Here is a 23,761-nt window from a genome sequence, read left to right on the forward strand (position 1 = left end):
ACTCTGTACCTCGTGACGAGGGTGGAAGACCGTAAACGTGTGGGGTGAAATTCAAATACATACTAGAGTTGCTTTAGATATATATAGAGGGAAAATTATTTTCCTGTGCTGGGTTTGAGTAAGTCTAGCATTCACGCACGGAAAAAACGAAACTTTAAAAATTCGTGTTGGAAATTATAAACCGGAACTTGGGTGTCACTATAAGGAATTTTTAAATTCCGAACAATTAATTTTATACGCATCATAAATTTTAAACGTTTGAGTTACGATTTTTAAGATTCAAATATTAAGTTTTCCTGCATAAATAATAATTTTCAATATTTATCCTGTCATTATTTACGTTTTAATTATAAATTAAGGAATTACTATTTAGAACGATAGTATTTACTGATCACTTTATCATTATATTACTTGTCGTTTTTCAATTTTTACAGTTCATTTTTTTCCGCACGGAAAAAAATTTATGAATTTTTTTTAAGCTGTCGACCAAACTTGAAGCAGGAAGTTGAGTCGCCATAAAATTATTATGCTTCATTACAAAAACTAAAACTTATCGATAAATTGTGATGAATATTATTTGTCTAAATTAAAAATTATAGTAAAAAATAAAAAATTTTTAGAGGGTCACAATAATAATTATAGTGCAGCATAATAATTTTTTGACGACTGAACTTCCTGTTTAAAGTTTGGTCGAAAGCACAATAAAAATCCGTAAATTTTTTGTCTCCATTTTTCTCCATGTCGAACGAATGCATACATGCCAGAAGTTTTAAAATTTTTGCACATGTGATATGTGTACTTATTTATAAATATGTATACAAGTACAAGGATATGACAGCTACAGTCGCATCAGGTTGCTAAGAAAAAATAATAGATTTGACGGTAGTAAATGCGTCATACTCTTGTGTTCTTTTGAGTTTTGTGTGTCGCAAGGATGTAAGTGTGTGTGAGTGTGCATGCCAGAAAATCGGGGTACTCGTAGGGGTTGCGACGCCGAACAAGCGCGAGGGGTTGAAACGCTGCAGGGAAAGTCTCGACAGTCTGTTACGCTATAGCACATTTCGTTTATACACAGTCTACTACGATAAACTGAAGGGTCAGGGACGCGTTATTGCGATCTTCCTTCCACGTTATCAACGTTGTCTAGCTCGAGCTCTTTTCACTCTCTCTTTTGTATGTCCCCCCGCAATGCAGGAAGATGGCCAAACTCGTGCGCACCATCGTCATGGTAACCGTACCAACTGCCTACTGATGTATATCTATACAGATATAAATATACACTTGGAAAATTCGTAATTCTTGGAATACTTTACTTTAATTCTCAACAATTACTTCATTTAGTTATTTTATTTATTTAATAATTTGTGGAATTTATTTACTTGAGAATTCGTAGTATAAAATATTTCATTGTATTTTTAATTCTAGAAGATAATTTAATATATGCACTGTGAACAATTTGCCGAGTGAATTCAGAGAGAATGAGGAGCGGATGATTGTGTATTATATTTACTTTCCTTGGAGTGAAATTCACTCCGAAGGGGAGTTTATTTAAATGTTAAAACTCCGAATCAAAGTGAATGCGGATTTAAAAAAAATCTAGATCTTTGGAATCACTTCGTTGAGTAAACAAACTCCCTATTAACTCCGTACACGGAAAAAATTTACTGTTGCTGTAACAGGAGGCATTCATGTTGCAGCAACAAGAAAAAATCCTGTTGCAATGACAGGATTTTCCTGCAGCTGCAACAAATCGGTCATGTTGCAGCGACGTGATAAAATCTTGTTGCAACAACAGTATTAATCCTGTTGCAGCAACAGTAAATTTTTTTCCGTGTATGCGGAGTGATCTTTTTTTAAACTCCGGAACTTTGAGTGACGGAGTGAATGAGTGAAATTCACTTTGAAGGGGAGTTTATTTAAATGTTATAATTCTAAATTGGAGTGAATGCGAATTTAAATAAAATCCAGATCACTTCAAAATCACTTCGCTGGAAAAACAAACTCCCTATTGGCTCCGTATGCGAAGTGATTTTTTTTACTCCGGAACTTCAAGCGACGAAGTCAATTCGGATTTAAGCAAATCCGTAATCACTCCGAATTTACTCCCGATTTTTGACAGTGTTAATTATGAGAATGGTAAATTAAATAAATTGATGGATCGCAGGTAAAAAAGATAAAATGCGGACTTTATTATTGAACCGGTGACGAACTTCAGTAATGCTGTTAGCCCAGGGAGCTACTTCAATAGTAACGATTGCCGGTATTGTTGAAGAGGAGGAATACGCCAACAGTGAGGCACACAGCGGTCGATACGATGGCTACGTAACTGATCACACGGATCTTGGATCCGAAATTGATATCGACGAGTCTGAGTACCGACGTGAACTTTTAAATGACGTGAGTTTTATATTACTTTTTAAATATTCATTCACCATTAAATTTATATTCAAACATCATTATTTTTTATCGAGTACATTTATAAAGTAATTTATTTTTAATTGGATAATTTTTAAAAACTTTGTTCAACGAGTTGAGTTCAGTCTATTTGAAATAATTTAAACATTATTCAATTTCAAAACTTTTATATCTCACTGCTCTATATTCCAGTTCACTTTTATTTCAATAAAAAAATACCAAATGTCACTTGTAAAATATTTACATATTTTTTTTAAAATGTCTCTGAATTTTATTAAACACGAAAAAAAATGATGCTCAAAATTTTAATAGTTTGTAGTTTATTTTTGACTTAAAATTAGTATACTTGTATACTAATATCAAAACAGGATCATTATATATTACAAAATGACTATTATTTATATTAAAATTTGATACACATAGAAGAGCAAAATTTGTAATTTCGTATATTAAAATTAATATGAAAAAGAATCGATAAATTGGTATCTACAGTTATTTATTACTATTCAAATAAACATAGAAAAATTTTTAAAATTTACCACTTATTCGATTTATGTATATAATAAATTAATTTATAATAACGAATAAATAACATTTTATATTAATTATTAGTCACTGGGATAGAATTTATAAAATAAGAGTTAAAAGTTTCCGGTATTTTTATGAGCAAAAAATCAGTATCTAGTACACTAATTTTTCATTTTATTATTTACCACTTATTCGATTTATTTATATTGTAAATTAATTTATAGTGATGAATAAATGATATTTTAAGCTAATAATTGATCAGTGATATCGAATTTATAAAATAAAAGTTAGTAACTTTTGCAATTTTTCGGCTAGAAAAATCAGTATCTAAGATAGCAATTCTTAATTTGACCAATCATTACTTTTCAATAGATTATGCCATAAATTAATTAATTTTCACTAATAAGTCACGTATTTGTATGTCTAAAAGTAATAATATTTCTTACTTTTTGAAATAATTGATAGTAGTTTTTAGGAATCTACAAAAATTAGTAAACTACTATCCATTAAGTATATCATAGTACTAATTATTGATAACAGATTCCACTTTTTACTATTATTTATTAATTTTTAATATTCTGTTTTTTCCGTTAACGAAAGATACCCGGGTCAAAAATAAAACTTGATTCAGGTTCGCTTTACTTTATTTTCTTTTGAAGCTATCGATTTGCCGACGATTTTTCGATAAGATATCGACTTTTTCGACTTAAATTAAATTTTTTTCAACTTTTTGAACTTTTTTCATCTTAGTTTGAACTTATTTGTATTTTTTGATCTTAGTTTGAACTTATTTGTCTTTACTTCGAGCACGATAGTCATTCACCTTACTTTTGACTTGCTGAACCAAGTCGAAAAAAAGTTATTTATTCACTTTACTTTCGCATTAGTATATAAAAATGATTTCACCTTAGTTTTGACTTTTTCGCCTTATTATAATTTAAGTCAAATAAGTCTAAACCAAGTCAATTTCGACTTGATTTCAACTTTTTCGTCTTAAATCGTGACTAAGTAAGCCAGTCGAGTCTAAACCAAGGCGAAAACTCAATGTATTTCATATCTCCGTAAAAAAGAGTCCAGTTTGTCTTGTGAAAAACGGCTCCAAATTTCGACTTGATAAACCAAGTCGAGTTCGTTTTATTTTTGATCCGGGTAGTTATTGAGGAAAAGTCAATAAGTTGTAATAATAAACGATTGTTTATTTATTTACGTGTTCGTAGAAATGGCGAATGCTATTCGACAAGTTCGATCCAGAGGGTTTTGGAGAAATACCACGGGAGGATTTTCTGCAGGCTTTAACAAGTCCCGAATGGAGAGCGGAAATCCCAGTGAACAAACGGGACATTCTTCTGGCCCGTGTAAAGGAATCTCTCGCCGACGCCATCACGTTTCAGGACTTCGTCAATGTGGTAAGTAATTTAAAAAAAACTTCATAGTTAAATAGTTTAATAATAGTTAAGTCGAGCGATTGACCACTGATGTAGTTGGTAGTTGACAACTGAATGCACTACTTCTACTAGTCACATTATATGAATGTCAGTTAAGTTGAAAAACTAACACTGTTGACCACGAGGTATTTCGGAGATTATCGACCAAAAAAAATCTCACGGCTGTATAGCGAAACTTAAATTCTTATGTACCAAATCGTTTTTCAACATGTATTTACATTTTTTGCCTTATATATACATTTGTTATATGTATTTTTAAGAGATGAGTAGACCTACCGTAGCGTTTATACATGCGTGAGTCACCCGCAGTTTTTCCGTCCCGAATTTCCCGTCTCTTTTTATCGCCCGTGGGCATCTTCGTCTTGCCAGTGGACATATACACGCATTGTTAATCGCTTATTTGTCAAAGCTGAAAAATCCGAGCAAAGAATGTCCACCGTTTGGACAATAAGGCCGGTAGCTAGTGTATATATACATATACATATACATAAATATATACCGGAGTAAAAGACTTGGAATCTTGAAAAAAACTTGGCTGAGATAAATATCAGAACAATAATAAAATATCCCAACAGTGGTTTTTACATTCACTCTGACTATTTTCTAGGTACTTTCCTTTTTTCTTTCCCCTTTTTCCGTCCTGTTGACAAGACAGAGATGAGAATATATATTTGTATAAATGTATTTATAAACTGGTAGTTTAGTCTCCCGAAAAAAGCTAAGCGCCTAAACCTAAATTGTTCGGACGTTGAGTGGCGGAAAATTGGCCGGACAATTCTCGCATGCTCGATCGAAAATTCTCAATTCCGTGAGTATACGATTAATTTTACAGCGATGAGGGATAATCACATCGCCACTCAAAAGAAAAAACCTTTGACCCACGTTTAGTTATTTTTCAACAGCTTGCCAATTGATCGACTAGGCCATTCACGTAATAGCATTTATAACCATCAGTATAGACCACCATTCTTTATAAATGTATACATATATATAAAGGTCGACGAGGATAATATATAACTATAATACACACAACTGTTCCTCAATTCTATTTGCCTCATCGGCAAAGTGTCTGTTATGTATGGACGTAGGATCGTCGTTATCCGCCTTTTTATCTCTCCCTTTTACCTAATAATTTCGTCACCAATTGAACACTAGCATATATAAGCATAACCATAACACAGTAGAGTCCTCGGCTGTCCGTCCTTTAGTCATGTCGGCATTTATATCCCAGTGTGTTGTGTATATGGCGTATGGTAGTTATTTTACTATGATGTACGACGATGATGAGACAACATGAAATAACGACGACAACTATGATGACGACTCGACGACGACGACCGTTGAAAAGGAATATAATAGAAGGTCTGGCGAGGAGAACGCGGGTTTGTCCGACAAAACCATCAGCTATCCACGATTCAGTGAGTAAGCGAGTGCTGGAACGAGCTCCAAAGTGCCTCTGAATAATGACGCATTATTGTCGTTATGTGTATACCGATGCCAGAAAATTATGGGCTCGGGGTCTAGTCTGCCGCGTTTTAAAATTAAGGCGTGTGGCGATCATCTACAAAACGGACCATAGAAAAATATGTTACGGACATAATAAGATACTTTTCCACTCTAAAAATGAAATTCCATTTGTCAAAAGACAAAATTCAAAAAAGTATTTTTGCGGCTAATACTCTGATGATTCTTTGTGTGTCCAAATAATTACAAATAAGTAGACGTTTGCGAGAAATGGGTTTTATTTTTTTCTTTTCTTTTCTTTCATTTTACAACTTTTTAAAAACTCTAAACCCCATCCCAGTATACAGAAAACTCTCTTTTTTTCTTATTTGGTAAACGTTTCTCATCCGCTAAACTGATGCGTTATATGTAGACTGCTACAGAGTTTGAGTGGATGAGTAAAGGAGACCATCGACAGACCGATCCGTTTATCGGTTTTTGTCGGCTCAGTCGCGCGCTTTGTCCTCTTACTGAAGAATCACCGGCCGGAGATTATCGCCGGATTTGTAGACCAAGAAATAAGAGCAGATCTGCGGGAATCCTTTCACTTGACCATAGCAAAGTAGTCTGCATGCTCTTCTGCTGCTGCCGATCATCACCGACCCACCTGATTTTATATTTTTTTGTGTTAACATCAGAAACCGCGTCAGTAAATAATCGTCTACTCAGACATACCACCGATCTATACATCACTAGTTTACAGCTATTTCGGTGTCGTACACTAACTGTGTTATTATTGTATTATGAAAGAAAGTTTTCAGAGATTATAAAAACTTAGTGTCAATAATAGCAGTTTAGAGTGAGGAATTTTCACTCCTTTATATATTTTTTGCGATTGCTATCTTACGTTTCGTATCGATCTTCATCGTTATTATTATCATTATTATGGTTGTTATTATTTTTGCCACCTGAGGAGAGTATTTGAACGGTTCATCAGTGTGTGCCTGGTTTAGCAGGCTCGTTTTCTACCTGAACGCCAGTTAGACGTGGCCGACCTTCGGCTGGTTGGATAGATAGCTGACTGGCTCAATAAGCGAAAGCATAGAGTAGAGGATCAAGTGCCGGCGTCGGCAGAGGCTGAGGTAGAAACGCAATATATAGTGATATATATGTATGTAGAGGAATGAAGATGATCGCTGTAGTGTAGTGATTAGCAATTAGCTCGTCGCCGAACGGCAGAGTAGTAGGTCGGCATCAGCAGATGATCGTTTGCGCGAAACCGCATCACCGACGTACTGATGGTCGTCTATTACAAAGTCGAAACTAAACTCTCATCTACTGATTTAGCGGTCGGTTTATTGCTTTTGTATATATTTATATATATATATCTATATCTATGTCTGTACAAGGAGTTGTAAGATAAAGTATATCATGAAAAAATAAAGTCGCACAAAGAGAAAGAGAAGTAAAACAGCAAGAGTATATAACAGTAACAGAGCAGAAGTAGCAGAAGCACACGCGTACGACCACCACCAGTCGCAATCGCCGGTGGTCCATCAGTCGGACCTTTTTTTTTTTCTTTCATTTTTTTATATATTTTTTTTTCTTCCACCTTTCTCTCTTTTTTTCTCGTCTCTCTATTATCTCCTGAGTCCGCGCGCGTAGATGACCATGCGTGGCGATCTCCAGCTTATTCACTGGCACTCTCTCTTTCTACTCGGGTCTTACTAACTGGGAGAGGAGTGAGAACAAGAGACACAGAATGTGTGAGAGAAAAAAAAACTCGTCAAGGTTCACACGAATGCCTCGCGACGATCCCACGAGTGCGCCACACCAATTTCCATACTCGACACCATCCACACTCCTCCTGCTCCTCCTCCACCTTCTTTACTTGATCCTCAGAGCCTCAGTCTCATCCTTAACATCTACCTCAGCCTCAGCCTCCTCCTCCTCTTTCTCCTCCTCATCCACCTTTGAATCTTATATACATTTTATATGCTCACACCCTCGACAGTGTGTTTTTAACCATCAGTGCATTACTCATGCGTTCTCTTCTCTCTACTGCTCCTCCTTCCAATCTTAAAACTCCTTTTCATGCCCGAATAAATTTACAACGAATTATTTACATTTTATATCCTTTATTTCTATTTCTTCTCTATATCAATATTATCGCGTTAAATATTAATTCGATGAGGTTCCCTTCACTCTTGTCGAGATATTCTCAAAATATACAATGTCATATATATAAACTACACAATATATTTATATAAATCTATATTCATACATTTGTATCTTTGACTGACGATCTGAATAATTCCGGTATTGTGTCCAAATATATCATTCGAAAATTGATAATTCAAATGAATATAAATATATATAAAATAGTATTTATAGGTATATATAATAAGACTTGAGTATAAAATATAAAATTTTTATCTGCTGGGAAAATGTTGAGGTAAAAGAGTCGTAGGTTCAGAACATGAGTCAGAGAGTTTGAGGCATATTATATATTATAGGGAGAGAAAGCAAGAAGAAAAATGACACGGTACGCCTATTAGTGTCAACCAAAGGGACTTCTATACGCGTTACCGCTAAAAGCATTCTGGAATATGGCGAGACCTATCTATGTAGATCGATGGCTCATCGTTTAATCGCGTATACGATCATATCTTCTTCGTTGGCATACCAACGTTGTCGTTGCCGTCATCAAAGAAGTCAAAAAGTCGGTTTGGTATTTATACATATATATATATGTATATACGATCATCACCGGCATCATCAGCATCAGGCTTGTAGGAATGAAGGAATAAAAGAGCAAGAGATAGATACAAAGTTGAGGTTGACATATTTTACCTCATCCCTGTTCTTGTCGTCTTTGTTTTTATCTTATCGGCGAGTGGACCCGGCGAGACAACGTCGTTGTCATCGAATTAAAAGCTCGATAGGCTTACGAGAGAGTAGATGAGACCAGGGGACCTGGTCTTGGGTTTCGTGGAAAGACCGCACGGGTGCGGTGGCGATCGTAGTTGATTTAAACTTTTTTTTTTACTTCATCCACTATCTTTATCTCGCTCACTCACTTTCACGCTGACCTTTCAAACGGCTCTTAATTAGGGGATAATAGAAACAAAACACGGCCAATCACTGAGGTAGTTGAGATAAAGAGAAAGGATTGAGAGCGTGAGACAAGGAGGCGGTGTCCAACGCTGCTGATGCTGCTGCATACCTTACGATCCTGCTTGTGGGATATTTAGTATATATATATACATACATACATACATAAATGTCGTGTGTATGTTCACTGGTCTCTGGAGTGCTGGACCTCCAATGAGACACGCACTGCTCATATGTGCTGGTGTGTTGTGACAGAAAGAAACCAGTAAAAAATCTAAGGAATATAATTTCCATACCAAAAGTTGTATAATAAGAGAGAGAAAGAGTGTCTGTAGTGTGTGGATGATCAAAAACAAAAACGGCTGACCGCTTGCGCGTTATCGATGGCAATAACGGGCGTTTTTAAAAGTCTTTTATAGAGACGTTGTCGTTGTTGTTACAAATACCAAGAAGTGGGAACGATAAAAAATCTGATTAACGAGCCCAATGGGTTTTGCGAATAGCGAGAAAAAGATGAGCAACAAGAGACCAGAAATTATATTAAATTTTATTTATTTATTTATTTATTTTTTAGTTTGTTCACTTTCATTTTGACCAGTTGGACTGGCGCCACGTAGTCGAGAAATCCTTTTATATTCACTCGTGTATGCCGTGAATATCGTGTGTTAGATGCGTGTATAGACGAGGAGAGAGGATAAAAAATAAATAAATAGATAGATAGAAAGAGAAAAGAGAGTGAGAGAAAAAGAGAGAGAAAAACGATCGGCTCGTTATCTCTGGATCGCGATCGTCCCACCGACCGCGAACAACACGCGGCTTCTCGCCGAGTTTAGTCGCTGTGGCGAAGCTCAGACATATCGCATAACGATGTGGCTCTTTTCTCTGGCCCGTGTTCGAATAACAGACCGCCCCTTATGGCCGGGAATTCTGCCATCGGCATCGATAAAACAAAATAAATAAAAAACGTTTTAAAAAAGACGAAAAAAAAATTGAATAACACACGATAGATAGAGAAGTGTGTAAATGCAAAGCCTGTACCGATTGTGGGTTCTCAATTTGCGGGTATCAGTTGCGCTTATCATATCATCCCAGACCTGCACAGTCCTCGTGTGCTGTCGCCATCTGTTAGGGGGTGGGCACAACTGCTCACAGGGGTTGCGCAACTCGCAATGTGGTGAGTGGCGCTTACTAGAGGATCGTGTTAAAAGCTGTATCGCTACTGAGCTTTCGCCCGTATATATTCAAACAGGTGTTTTTGTGTTCAAAAGCTTCTAAATGGGCACTTTCGTTCACTCATCGGTATAACAATGTTTTGTGTTGCTTAAATGCTCTCTATACAGCCATCAAATTATCAGACACATGGTCTATGTATTTATATCTTCCGGCTGGTCTTTTTTGCCACATATTATATATACATATATATATATTGTATTATATTAACGATATGTATATATAGTACACACATATATCAGATAAAGCCATCCATCGAGGCAAACGAGTATCTTGGCAGACTGACCACCCTTGCGCCAGTATAAAAAGAGATCAACATCTCCCAAAAGTTGTGGGCATAGAGTGAGAGAAGTAGTTGATGGTCGGAGAGGAATCTCCAACTGGGATGAGGAGCTAAACGAAACGCCCGCCACTGGCTCAGCTACGGCATCTCACCTAATAACGATCGTCGACGCTGCTGCAAAACTTTCATCCTGTTATATTATATTGGATCGTACAGAATGTTAGCCGAAGGCTGTATTATATATATATAACATAATATATATTATACACCAGTGAGATGCTCGTGCTGCACGTTTCTACACGTCTGTTCGACAACATAATAGACACCGCTAACCGGCCAGCAGGTAAAAGACCATCAGGGCCATTTCATACAAAAGTCAAAGAAAAATAATGCAACAAGCGACAAACGACTCGTTATACTGTTCTGTGCCAATGAGGACGACTATAACTACAACTCTACGAGCGTATACACCAGATACGAATAACGAGCTTCTATAGCACGTATTCATATGTCCCAGTCTTTGAGGCAAATAAAAAAGAGTAGTGAAAAAATAATAAAAAAAAAATGAACTAAAATAAAAGTGGGTGAAAAATTGTAAAAGCATTTCAAGAATACGGAAATGCAAGCTCTCGTTTTTATTATTATTGTTATTATTATTATTTTTTGTAACTAACGATGACACATGCACACTGAATGTACCATCGCCGCCCACCCAATTACTCTATCTCACTTTAATGAGTATCTCTGATCATTTACTCGATTATTTCCTTCTCTCTCCCACTCGCTGAAACAGTCGCAGGCCATCTGTCGGCGCGCGGGCCCGCGACAAAACAAACAGCTCGCCAATTACGCCGGGTGATTCTCGGCCCCGCTGGCCATTATTTGGACCACCCTCTTGACAAAACCTTCCACTTATTTTCTATACACCTATATCTATGTATATATAGATATATATTTGTTGCCTATCCTCTTTTTTTTCTCTCAGTCTCTAAAAACTCAACATCAACCTTTTTCTCGTACTCTTTTTTTCTTGCCGCGCAAACTACTGATACTCACATACAAATTCCAGTCTAAAACACCACACACACTACATGTTACCTGGCGTTTTTATTAGCACGTTCTCCTCACTCTTGGACACATTGTATACAAATATACATATATACGTATACATATTATACTACTATAGTTGGAGGATGAGACTCTCATCAGTGGATATCGTGGTCGCTTATATATTATATATTTAGCTACTACACGATGGCCAAGGAGAAGTAGAGGACAAGGACGAGGATGTAGCATATAACATATATTGTCCAGAGAGTGTGACGTTGGTACTGGTACTGGTGGTGTAGTAGCACACCGTTATAGTCGCTGCACCATCGAGGTCATCCCAGCCATCCTCAAGGTCTTTATAAACTCTCAACAAATCTTCCGTTTCACTTAGCACTTGTGCGCGCTTGAGCCTGGGAAAATTTATGTATATTGTTATTATGCAGTTTTTTTTTATCTTTCCTTTTTATTTTTATTTTTTCTCGCCTCCTCCTTCTTATTTTGCTTCTTCTCGTTCCTGTTATCGTTCTCTGTTGAGAGAATTTTAGAGAAATCCACAACAATATAACATCAGCAAAGAGACACCAGCAGCAATTTTATTGTTCCTAGTGTATGGTCATTGTCGCTAACCTGACTGCGGGTGGGATTCTTCTCTTGGTACCGACGACTACTTTACTGTGGGACTAAACTGATGCAGGTATACATTGTTGTATATATTAACCCTCTACATACTTATGTATTCAAATATATATATATATATTTTAAGTTAAGTGTAGTCGGTGGGAAAATATGAAAATAAGTTTAAAGTTATTCCAAATCACGAATTAGCCATGAAAAGGGTCTCACACTGTGCAACGTATCACCACGAACAATTGAATTTTCAATGGGGGTCAGTTTTTGTAAATTCATGTTTTAATGAGCTGAGTTTTCAATTGGTTTTGCTTATACTGGGTGTGTCAGGGCTCACAGGTGCACTGTCGTCGACAGACTCGAATAAGCTTTGAGACGGAGACAACAATTGCCACCGGAGTTGCGCACCATTAGCAAAACCTAGCTATATACTAAATGAGATGCTTCAGTACAAGATTCTTGTTCAACATATATATATATATATATATATATATATATATATATATATATATATATATATAGATATGTATTAAGGAAGAGACATCAAGGCTTTACCTAACACCTGACCCATCCAGGAATCGTGAGAATGACCAGAATGTTGAGCGTGCCGGTACCTCGCTTTCGAGGATTACCTCGCAAATGGCTCTACGACAAGTTTGGAATTATATATATATATATATATATATATATATATATATTCACGAGCAGCATCTTTAGTACACTTGTAGTCTTACTAACAGATCTTATATAAGTTTGTCCGTGTATATCTTTGGGTTATAATAATAATCTACCTGGTGTGTAACATGTACTACAATATTTGCTTGTAGGTAAGATTTTCCTGGATACAATACAAACTATTAATTGGCCGACGTGACTATCCATACTGTTTGAGTTTTAGTTAAAAATAAAATCTATATATATTTTTTTTTCTCCATGTATTGAGGACGTATAATATATTTAAATTAAAGTCAAAAAATTTTCCTTGCTGGCGATGGAAAAACCGGTCAATTGTCTGATGAAAACACGCGGGTGGGTTTTGTGTGCCGCGACGTGCCTTGGCATTTACAACACAAAATCTAGCAGCCGTGAATATATAGTATTATAGAGGCCAAAAAGAGGCAAGAGGCAAGAGTTGAATTGCAGCTGCTAAATATTTCGGCATTTCAATACACGCGCTAGATTTCACTGTTCACAACCGTCTGCTCTGCTATTGCCATAGCTATTGCTATTGCTGTTTGTTCCTTTGAGAATAAAATTTCAACAACAACCCCTTTATTTTTTTTCTTTTCGTTTCTCTTACATACCGCTCGGCAATCACGATTTTCTTTCTTTTCGGGTTACGCGCGCGCCTTTTCCCCACAAACTTTTACATATATGTAGTACTATTATTATTATTGTTATTTGAATAAAGACTAATGTCGATTCATCTTTTTTGTTCGATATATCTATCGATTATGTATACATATATACATTTATATATAGAGACCAGAGACCCCTTTTTGCATCAGTCCCCAAAAGGACTAGAAAAGTGAGACGACATACGCGTGTGTCACCAACCAGGTGCAGTAGGGCTTCATCCACACCCCGAAATGTATAGGGGGTGGGCAACTAGACACCACGTGCGAAGACGTGATGGCTTTGGGACAATCTCTGCTTTATCGTAGCATTAGTGGTAAAATTTGAGAGCGCAGTAGGGTCGAGTTGAGAGAGAGATAGAAACCTGCATCAAGCATCACTCTAAAGAGGTTCTGATGCAGATGTTTCCACATTTGCCTTTAAATTAACGTTGATTTATTTTCTTTTATTCTCTTATTTACTTTATACTCGTCTGCACAATGTTATAATAATATAAATAAAATAAAATATATCACAAATATTTTTTTTATTTATATTTTTTATGATTGTTTGTCATGATTTGCGAGTAGTACACAAGAATCGGCTTATTCTCTAGGTAGTTTCCACCTTGGTAGATTAGATGCCGCCGCCGACGACGACGACGACGAATATAATGCATCCGAACAAACAATGCGGCTTCCCCCAGATGTTTCCGGTTTCTTATTTCACCGGACGCGTGCCCTCGCTTCCTGCAGTTCTTTCTCCCTCTATGTGTCCCTATAAAATATCTATTATCTTTCTCTCTTATATTATAATCATCATTATTATTATATTATATATAACCAGACTATCCTGGCGGTACATAGCATACCCATATATCGCAAATACAATCATATCCGTGTATTCATCACCCCCGCCCACAGCTTCCGCGAGTTTACCGTGAATTAATACGCCCTCACAGAAGCGTGCACACTATAAAGCTCAATCGAGCGTCGATCGACATCAGAAACTTGGGTATATAAATTTGTGTATAACATATTATATATACTGTCGTATCTCATCATCCTCGATAAAATTATGCGTACATATAACAAGATTCGAGTATATTAAGGATCGGGGGAGGCAGGAAGCAGCTGGAGATCGCGTACAAACAAGTCGCGTGCTCAGGAAGTGGCTTCCATCTCTTAAACTATACTCTCATATATATATATATGTATACATATATTGCCTTCACTCTCTTTCTTCTCTTTATCCACTATTACGCTCTTTACGTGTATCTCAAGGGCTCTCCTGAGTATACGCCCCCGCTTGTAAATATCTCCGAGTAAAGCTTATACTACACGTACAGCACGTCATCTCCGGCACGCGCTGGGCCTCATGCTCGTCCAGGTGGCCGTTGAGTAAAGATCTCTTAGCCTTTTACCTTATTCTCTCTTTCTCTTCCTCTCTCTTTATATATTTATATATATATAGCTCCAGACTTTATTATAAAGTTCTCCGCGTAATAACTGTCTAAAGCTGGCTCGTTAGCGAAGATGAACATCACAAGAACGTACTAAGCGAGTGACGAAAGACGCGTCTCGACGTCTTGTAAGCTACATAATAGTGTCATCTGGTCTCTCTTTTAGTCTGATGGTCTTATGATGTCTCTATAAATTATTCAAATTGCTCTGTTTACTTAATAATGTCTAAATGTACTTGACGTTAATCCGATCAGTCTCGTCAAACGCTCACGCAAATCGTGGAAATCAACGCGACATTAATAACCCCTTTGGAAGCCTCACTTAAGTCAATTTAATTAACGATGAGGACATAATGGACAGTGTAGCAGACACGTGGCGGTGGTTGCTGCTGTAGAGTCAAAGGGCCCAGTACTGTGATGTAGACGGTGAAGGCGACGCATCGAGATGGCTTCGCTTTGCTGTACTGTACTGAGGGACCAGGGATAGTCTATATATTATAGTATGTATACATCCCAGTGTGTAGAGTTGCTTGTGTATATAATATGTATATATTATTATGTGCGGGTACGATGAACGTGTGCTTGGCAGGTGGTGAGATCCAGTAATGTGTCGAGTACACCATACTACTGCTGGCCATCGTACGCCTGATTATATAGGTCCTCGCTACATAATCCTTTGGCACAAGCTGACTATATATGGCTGCTGCTTCTGCTGCTGTTCCATGTGACCAAGACTCGAGAGTTAACTAAGACCTCAATATAACCCTTTACTATAATAATCCCAATGATCCCTGCTGGCCAAAGGTCATGTGGAATTACATTGATGCCGATTATATACAATAATTATTATCGATAATACATCATTTACAAATCTTCCTACATATGATATGAACGTTAATCCATTAGCTATACATTATTTCAATACCTACAAAATATATGTGTGTGGTAGTTGATTAATATTTTTTGCTTTGTTTTAATTGGCATTGTGGATTAGTGGCATAGAATTACACGTTAAATATTTTTGGATCGTGCCTGCGCACATTATACTGATGTGCCTGGTGGATATCAATTATTTGTAGATACTGTCGATTAACAAATTGAATAGCTCTCGGTGGTATAATTACTATTGTTATTATTCATTATTATTTAATCCAATGTAACATTAACTAGCTTATATTCATGCCATAATTCCGGAATAGTTAATGCTCGTTAATTATTTATCGCTGGTAAAAATATATATATTTGCCGACACCCCTAGTAGAAACGTAATCAAGTATCTGGCCAGTAACTGGCTAGTTTAACTAGACTTAAGCTAGGAACTGGCTAGTATAATATCCAGTAACTGTCTAGTAACTGGCCAGTTTTACTAGATAGCAAATAAAACATGGCGACTCTTGTTGATCTTGAGGTTATTGAGTATTAAATATTGATTTTATTACAATTAAAAATTGTAATAATAACAACAACAACAACAATAATAATAATAATAATAATAATAATAATACACGGAAAAGTTATAAAATTTATTTATTAATTTATTATATTATATTTTTAAATATAAAACGAGAAACATTAATAACATAAAACAATAAAAATAATATTGGCAAATCTGGGATAACTCCTCGTAAAATTTTTAATAATTCGTCTAGATGACAATCTGGAGTATTTGTTTTGATTGCCCACAACCGTAATTCGTTTATTGTGTCGATTTTTTTAACTTCATCCATTTTTTAAAATATATTACCGATTATTTTTATTTTGAAAGACACAATTTTTATTTTTTGTTAATTATTTGTATTGTTTCTTGATGTTTACTAAATATTATTCAACTTACAGGTTTAAGTGAAAAAATAAACATACACATACACTAGTATAAGTCGAACATCAGTGTGACCAATGTTTACGATTCAGTTATAGGTGGCGCAACTTCCAGTTTTTACCTAGTTTCACTAGCCAGTTACTGGATAAGATTGCTGGCCAGTTACTAGATATGAACGCTAGCCAGATACTAGACTTAATCGAGTAAAAAATTGAACATTTCTACTAGGGACACTAGATTTCTGTATGTATTTATTTTAGATTTTTATTTTTTATTATACATATTTATTTTAACGCTCATATTACAGGTCATGGAACCGATAAAAGTGCGCACGTATATACGGGTATTGGAATAAATTTGTTAGTAGGAAATATATGATATATATATTAAACAGAATACAGAGAAATGAAAAAGTGAAATATTATTGGTTGAATTATTGGTGTACTGAAAGAATTTATTGTGAAATTGTTGATAAAAACAAAACACACGACCAGCAAATAATCCTATTTTATTAATCTGTTTATTATTTAAAATCATTTTTTATTTTAATACATTGTATGGCTTATATATTTATGTGTTTGTTAAGCTTTTAAAAGCTGCCGAAAAAAATCAATTTCAATTAGTTTGATGGGAATAAAAGATAGAGAAATTTAAAAATCCGTTTAAGTGAAAAAGTAACAATAATAATAATAGACGAGATATTTATCGGTGTGAAAAGCATCAGACTGAGTTGATTATTGAATGAGCGAACAAATTTCTTCACACGAACAAACACTCGGCCGGTGGGTAAGGGCATCACCGGGTTTCGATCATCGTATATATATTAAGTAATGCTCTGCACACGGCTGCAGAAGATGAGCCGTTGCACTCAAGATACCCGATACTTTCGATATAATCGATACAGGCGTCAAGCGAAGCCGCTGAGTGTTTCTTATTTATTTTTTTTTTCTTAATATTCATTATTATTATTATTAGGTATTCTTTACGTCTATTCTTTCTCCCCACCTTGACTTGCCGGTTTCTTTTATTTATATTTTTATAATAAATTTTTTTTATTTTTGTTTACCTCATGCTCCAAAACTGAAGGGTCAGTGTGAGGGCCACGGAAAAACGATTAGTTTTTAATTTAGCGCCAGTCCGGCGTCGGTCGCGTGAAATTGTTGCCGCAGCCAGTCCGGACCACTGCAGTATATATATCTTATATACTTATATATATATATATAGAGAGAGAGAGAGAGAGAGAGAGAGAGAGAGAATTTGGTGTGTATCGGTTCATAGAGAACGAATGTTTCTCTGCCCCAAAGATTTCTACGGTATATATATAAGAATATATGTAGCTCGACACAGAACCATCAGAGATTCGCTACGGGTGTCGCAGCAGGATGGTTCGTATATTCTTGGTTGCTGACCAATGCCATCATCTTGCCACCGTTTCGTTACATTTCGTTTGCCAATTGACCTACTACAAATTCAATGGAAATAATTTTTACCACATTTCTATTAGTTCCCCTTGTGTGATATATATATAAAATTGAGACGTTTCTTTTGAGGTTGAAACATGAATAAGGCTAGAAATATCTTGTATCATTTTTTTCTTATTTTTTTTATTCTTCTATTTGAAAAATATTTCTAACGCCTGTGGCTAATTAAAGAGAGTTCCTTTCGTCATGGAGCATGAGAAAATATTAGCTTTTATTTGTTGTAAAAAAAAATATTTGATTTTGTTTATCGTAATAAATTATTCGGAATTAGGTAGGCCGTTTAAAATCGTTGATAGTTTTATTGATTCAGGAAGTGTGTAGAGAATAACCATTGAGCATATTTTAAATATTAAAATATAAATATATGTGTATATATATATATGATGCGGTCATAGTCGAAGCGTTGATTGTAGATGGCGATAGGAGCCCGTAAAGATGCAGGATCCCATTGTTTAAAGATATCATAGATTTAACGAGATAGTTATCAAATGGTGATGACACCTGTCTACTGTCTTGCTTTATTATATTATCTATGTTTTAAAGTTTGTATAAAGACGAGGATAAAAAAAGTAAATGAATGCGTGTACAAGTATAAAATACCGAGGATGAGGGCGCCATGTAGTGTATAACGATGCATAAACCATGACAAAAGGTAGAACGTAACTTCATGGACAGACGCCTCCTTTGTGGGCACGTGCCGTCTACACTTTGTCCATTGCAGCAATAGGATATCTCGTTTCATCTTTCCACGACATGTCACTTGGTATAATTTCCCTGCTGATGCTTACATACAGACATACATCTTTGTATTTGTGGGTCTGTGCATGTATCTTACCTCTGATGATACTTTGCCGCAGTATTCATCCAGCCAATTCACACTTACACACATTTAGATGAACACCACGGCACACTAAACCACAAAAACTAAATTATTCCAAGCAGTTGTACACGGGAAAAAATGCTGGAGTAGAATTTACCACACCAAACTAGTAAAAATTTTACTACACTTTGTGGTCGCCGCAATGACAACTGTAGTAACATAAGCCACAGTGTGCGTGATATTTTACTACTATAGGACTTCTGCTTACTACTGTAATGTGGTAAAACTTTGTAGTTTCCACAACTACTCAATGTAGTATAAAATACTTATTTTGTGGTTTTGGGAACCACACAATTTTATATGAATTGGTATCTGTTACTATTTTTGGAGTATACAATACCAGATTACTTGTACAATCTACTCCAATGTGTGGTAAAATGATCAAAAGAAGAAAATAACAGCGCCACCTACAACTTTTTTACTCCATTCTGTGGGTATCCTCAACTTGTGTCAGTGTATTTAATATTATAAATAATATTATAAAACATTATAAATTATAATATATATAATTAAAAATATTTATATATATAATTAAAAATCGAGGCGTGCAATTATAATATATACACTGAAAAAAAAATTTATTTGAGCCAACTAAGATTTATTTGAGCCAAAGATATCGTATATTTGGATATGGCCAAATAAATATTTAATTATGAGAAAGATATAATATATTTGAGTAGTTTAATTGCGTGAAATAAGTGGTTAATTTGTGGTAAAGAAATGATCCGATTGCTACAAATAAATAAGGGCTTCAAATATATGTATAGTATCGCCAAATTTTAGGTTATTTGTCACAAATTTAATTTCTTTACCACAAATATATTAATTACTTACCACAAATAAATTATATATTTCCGTCAAATTATAAAATTATTTGAATCAACTGTCATATTTTGTTCTACCAAATATATTTATTTGTCATTAAGAAATATTTTTTAAAAAGCCACAAATAAATTGATTTATTTGGGACAAATATTTCTTTTTTTCAGTGTATAATTTAAAATAAATATATATATAAAAAATATAATACAAAAAAATTTTTTTTGTATTACCTGTCATTCTTCTTTTTGCTTACCTCACCTACAACTTCTATTAAATTTTATTTCTATGCTCTTATCAGTGAATTGTGATTTTAATGCAATTTTTTAAATCATTGCTTATTGAGTATTTGTTATTTATTAGAATTATAACTTTTAAAACGATGTTTTTTATATTTTCTATTAATAAAAATTAATACTTAATTATTCTAAGTTTATGCTTATACGAGAATTTATAGATTACAAATATATTTTTAAAATTATCCTTATCAGATATTGATAAAAAGTAGGCTTTTGAAATTTGAGTCCTTATTATTTTAAGTTATTCATTAATAAATTCATTTTTATATCATTTTAATTTGATATACTGTAAGTCCGAAGAATCTAAGATTAATTTTTATATTTTTATAACGTTTTCAATATCATAAAAACTACACTGAAAAAAAGAAATATTTGTCCCAAATAAATCAATTTATTTGTGGCTTTTTAAAAAATATTTCTTAATGACAAATAAATATATTTGGTAGAACAAAATATGACAGTTGATTCAAATAATTTTATAATTTGACGGAAATATCTAATTTATTTGTGGTAAGTAATTAATATATTTGTGGTAAAGAAATTAAATTTGTGACAAATAACCTAAAATTTGGCGATACTATACATATATTTGAAGCCCTTATTTATTTGTAGCAATTGGATCATTTCTTTACCACAAATAAACCACTTATTTCACGCAATTAAACTACTCAAATATATTATATCTTTCTCATAATTAAATATTTATTTGGTCATATCCAAATATACGATATATTTGGCTCAAATAAATCTTAGTTGACTCAAATAAATTTTTTTTTCAGTGTAATGATCGTTAACTAACAGATATTTAATTAATACATTACGAATAAAATATATTCTACTATGTTGTGGAGTAAAATGAACCACAGTGGTTATTTAATGCTAGTTCTTATTACTACTTACTGTAGTAAATGGTACTACAGGTTGTGTACCACAGTGTACTAGTAACTGTTACTAAACGTGTAGTTATCCTATATATTACTAGTCAGTGTAGTAAATGGAACTCCATTTGTAGTAAATTTAACTACACATTTTTTTCCGTGTAGTGTCGGTATAATATATATATATATTTATACATCAGGTAGAGAAACAGCATATGTAGTTGTGGTAGTAGTGGGCTGGCTCAGCAGCATCATATCCAGTCTGAATATATTTGTGGAATTTGAAAATGAGCAGAGTGGAATGTGGACGAAAATTTTAGGGTACAAACAACATGGTATGGGCACGAGCGTGCGGTTAATAATTGAGCAAGCCATCAGGGATAAAAAAGAAGATGATGATGATGGTGATGATAATGAGTATAAGAGAGAAACAAGTATTGAGAATAAAAACGTCAGGAGGCATCATAACAGATGTGAGATGAACTCGTGCGACCACCTGCAATTTGCATGGACGAACACAGGTGCGCTTAGTAGTCTCAATTATCGACTGGGCTTTTGGGACAATGACCCAAGTGAATTCACTGATTCTGCATAAACTTGATACACACCCTATATTAATATTATATGCATACATGGATGCATACATATAGCTGAGGACGCCAGCAGTAGCATTATACACAGATACACACAGTGTCTATGAGCGTGAACACGTGTTAGATTATGTCTGTCGGGTGTGGTGTGAAGCAAGTGTTGTACAAGCTCGAGTGAGTTCGTTGTTCGTGTGCAATGCGCTAGTGCAAAGTCTCATCCAGCTCACCCATCTCCTGACGTTCCCTTGTTCCTTCTCCATGCATTGCTATTCGGTGCAACGCCTCAGGACAGTCGCGATACGGCGCTGACGCGATTATAATAGCCAGCGGATGGCAATTTGGAGTTTGCTGAATGAGAACGGAAGCCGACTGGACCACCAGCTCCGGCGGCGGGCGATTATCCTCGCCGCGAGTAGCTTGAGAGATCGTCCAACTCCACCGAGCATACACTGCTCTGGGAGGCATCCGAAATCTCCTGTGTATCCGAGACGGTGTCGTTCTCAACCAGCAACAGCATCGGCTCCAACAGCTTCCATACTCAGTCTTCATCACACGTACACGGGATTTGGGTTCTGTTAATGGTGTGTGTATGCGTGTAAGCCACCACTGTCCAACGGAGATTATATTTTCGTTTCATCGTCTGGGTCTGTGAGAGAGAGATTTTGATTGTGGTGTGTATATGTATGCACGAAGTTTGGCTGCCGAGGTGGTCGCGTCTACCTCAGTAGCATAGGTGTGGTCGAGCTCCCCCGTTCCCTCCCCTGGAGCCTCAGCTCCTTCCTCAGAGAGCGCCCCTAGGCCCAAGCTCATTTATAACGCTCACCTGGCAAACGCACAAAGAACTGCCTTCTTTTATCCGCGCGCGCGCCCAATCTTTAATACCCAGCCACCTTCTTGACTCTATACTACACTACACACTACACTACAATCTAAACTCGGTTATTCGTCGCCGTCTACTCAACTATACTCTCTTTAACTTATTTTTTAAATCGTCACGATGCCTTGTTTTCATTCTCTGACACTCGTTATTTCTTCCTCTGTTCTCCTGTCGTCTTTTTAACCATATCTATTATTCAACCAACAATAGTCATCAATCGGACAAATTCATTTAATATATACATATATATATAAATGTGATGCCGGGGATGCTGTTGAGATTTAGTTGGTATGGGTCTATAATATATTTTTGTCCACGTTCTTTGTTTGTACAGCCCCCTGCGTCGATGATTTTAAGGAACCAGAAAGCTGTGGAGCTCGAGTTCTGTGTGACTAGTTGAATTGTTTTTAAAGTGGACTCGAGAACAAAAAAACCGACGAGCCGAGTATTTCGCCAAGACCGCCGGGAGGCTATTAAGATTAATCTCTCCTCGTTATATATCGTACACCCGTATATAACTCTCGGTTGTGTCAACAATAATTGTACGCTTCGGAAAATTACCTAAAACCTCTCTTTTTTTTATATATTTATCTTATTTTTTGTTCAATTTCCCCGATCTTATCTCTCCAGTACCATCGATCGGCACGCGGATAAACACGTTCAATAGAAATGGAGAACTCCTAAAGAGTCTCAGTGGCTCTTGAAATCGCGAGACTTGATCTACTCACCGGGATAACAGATATCTATATCTTTTCTCATAAAATATATGTCCCCAATAGTACACCCCAACACACATTTTCTAATGCTTATTATAGTATACAAGGACTTGGTTTATTTATGAATCCATTTATATGCACCTCACTTTGATCTACTGATGAGAAACGAGAGAAGGGGAGGGGAGGGGAGGGGAGAACTCGTATCAATGTTTATTACCATGACGAATCTCCACGTCACTCTAAATGTCAACAATAAAGCACAATGCTCTTTAAAATAATCTAATGGAATAAACGGTCCGTGGGGAAAATAATATAATAGATAAATATATATCTATATACATATTTTTATGTGACGTATTAAATGTACGTGGAGGGATAACAAACGCGGGCAGTTCGTAGAATCGATTAGAGAGACTTGAATAACGGCGTCGAGGCACGTTGTCCAGGGACAACATACTGATGAGCATGAA

The 23,761-nt window shown here is 35.5% G+C and overlaps 1 protein-coding gene across 2 annotated transcripts in view; it reads left to right on the forward strand.

Annotated features, from left to right (window-relative positions):
- LOC130666340 (protein rhomboid) overlaps window positions 1-23,761 on the forward strand; it is a 118,649-nt gene that overhangs the window by 4,923 nt on the left and 89,965 nt on the right. For both annotated transcript variants that reach the window (XM_057467219.1, XM_057467218.1), the window contains exons 2-3: window positions 2,165-2,397; window positions 4,161-4,349. In XM_057467219.1, coding sequence (XP_057323202.1) covers window positions 2,218-2,397; window positions 4,161-4,349 — 369 coding nt within the window. In that variant the 5' untranslated portion in view covers window positions 2,165-2,217. The remainder of the gene's footprint in view (window positions 1-2,164; window positions 2,398-4,160; window positions 4,350-23,761) is intronic.

Source organism: Microplitis mediator, chromosome 4, assembly GCF_029852145.1.
Source record: "Microplitis mediator isolate UGA2020A chromosome 4, iyMicMedi2.1, whole genome shotgun sequence".
NCBI classification, from domain to species: Eukaryota; Metazoa; Arthropoda; class Insecta; order Hymenoptera; family Braconidae; genus Microplitis; species Microplitis mediator.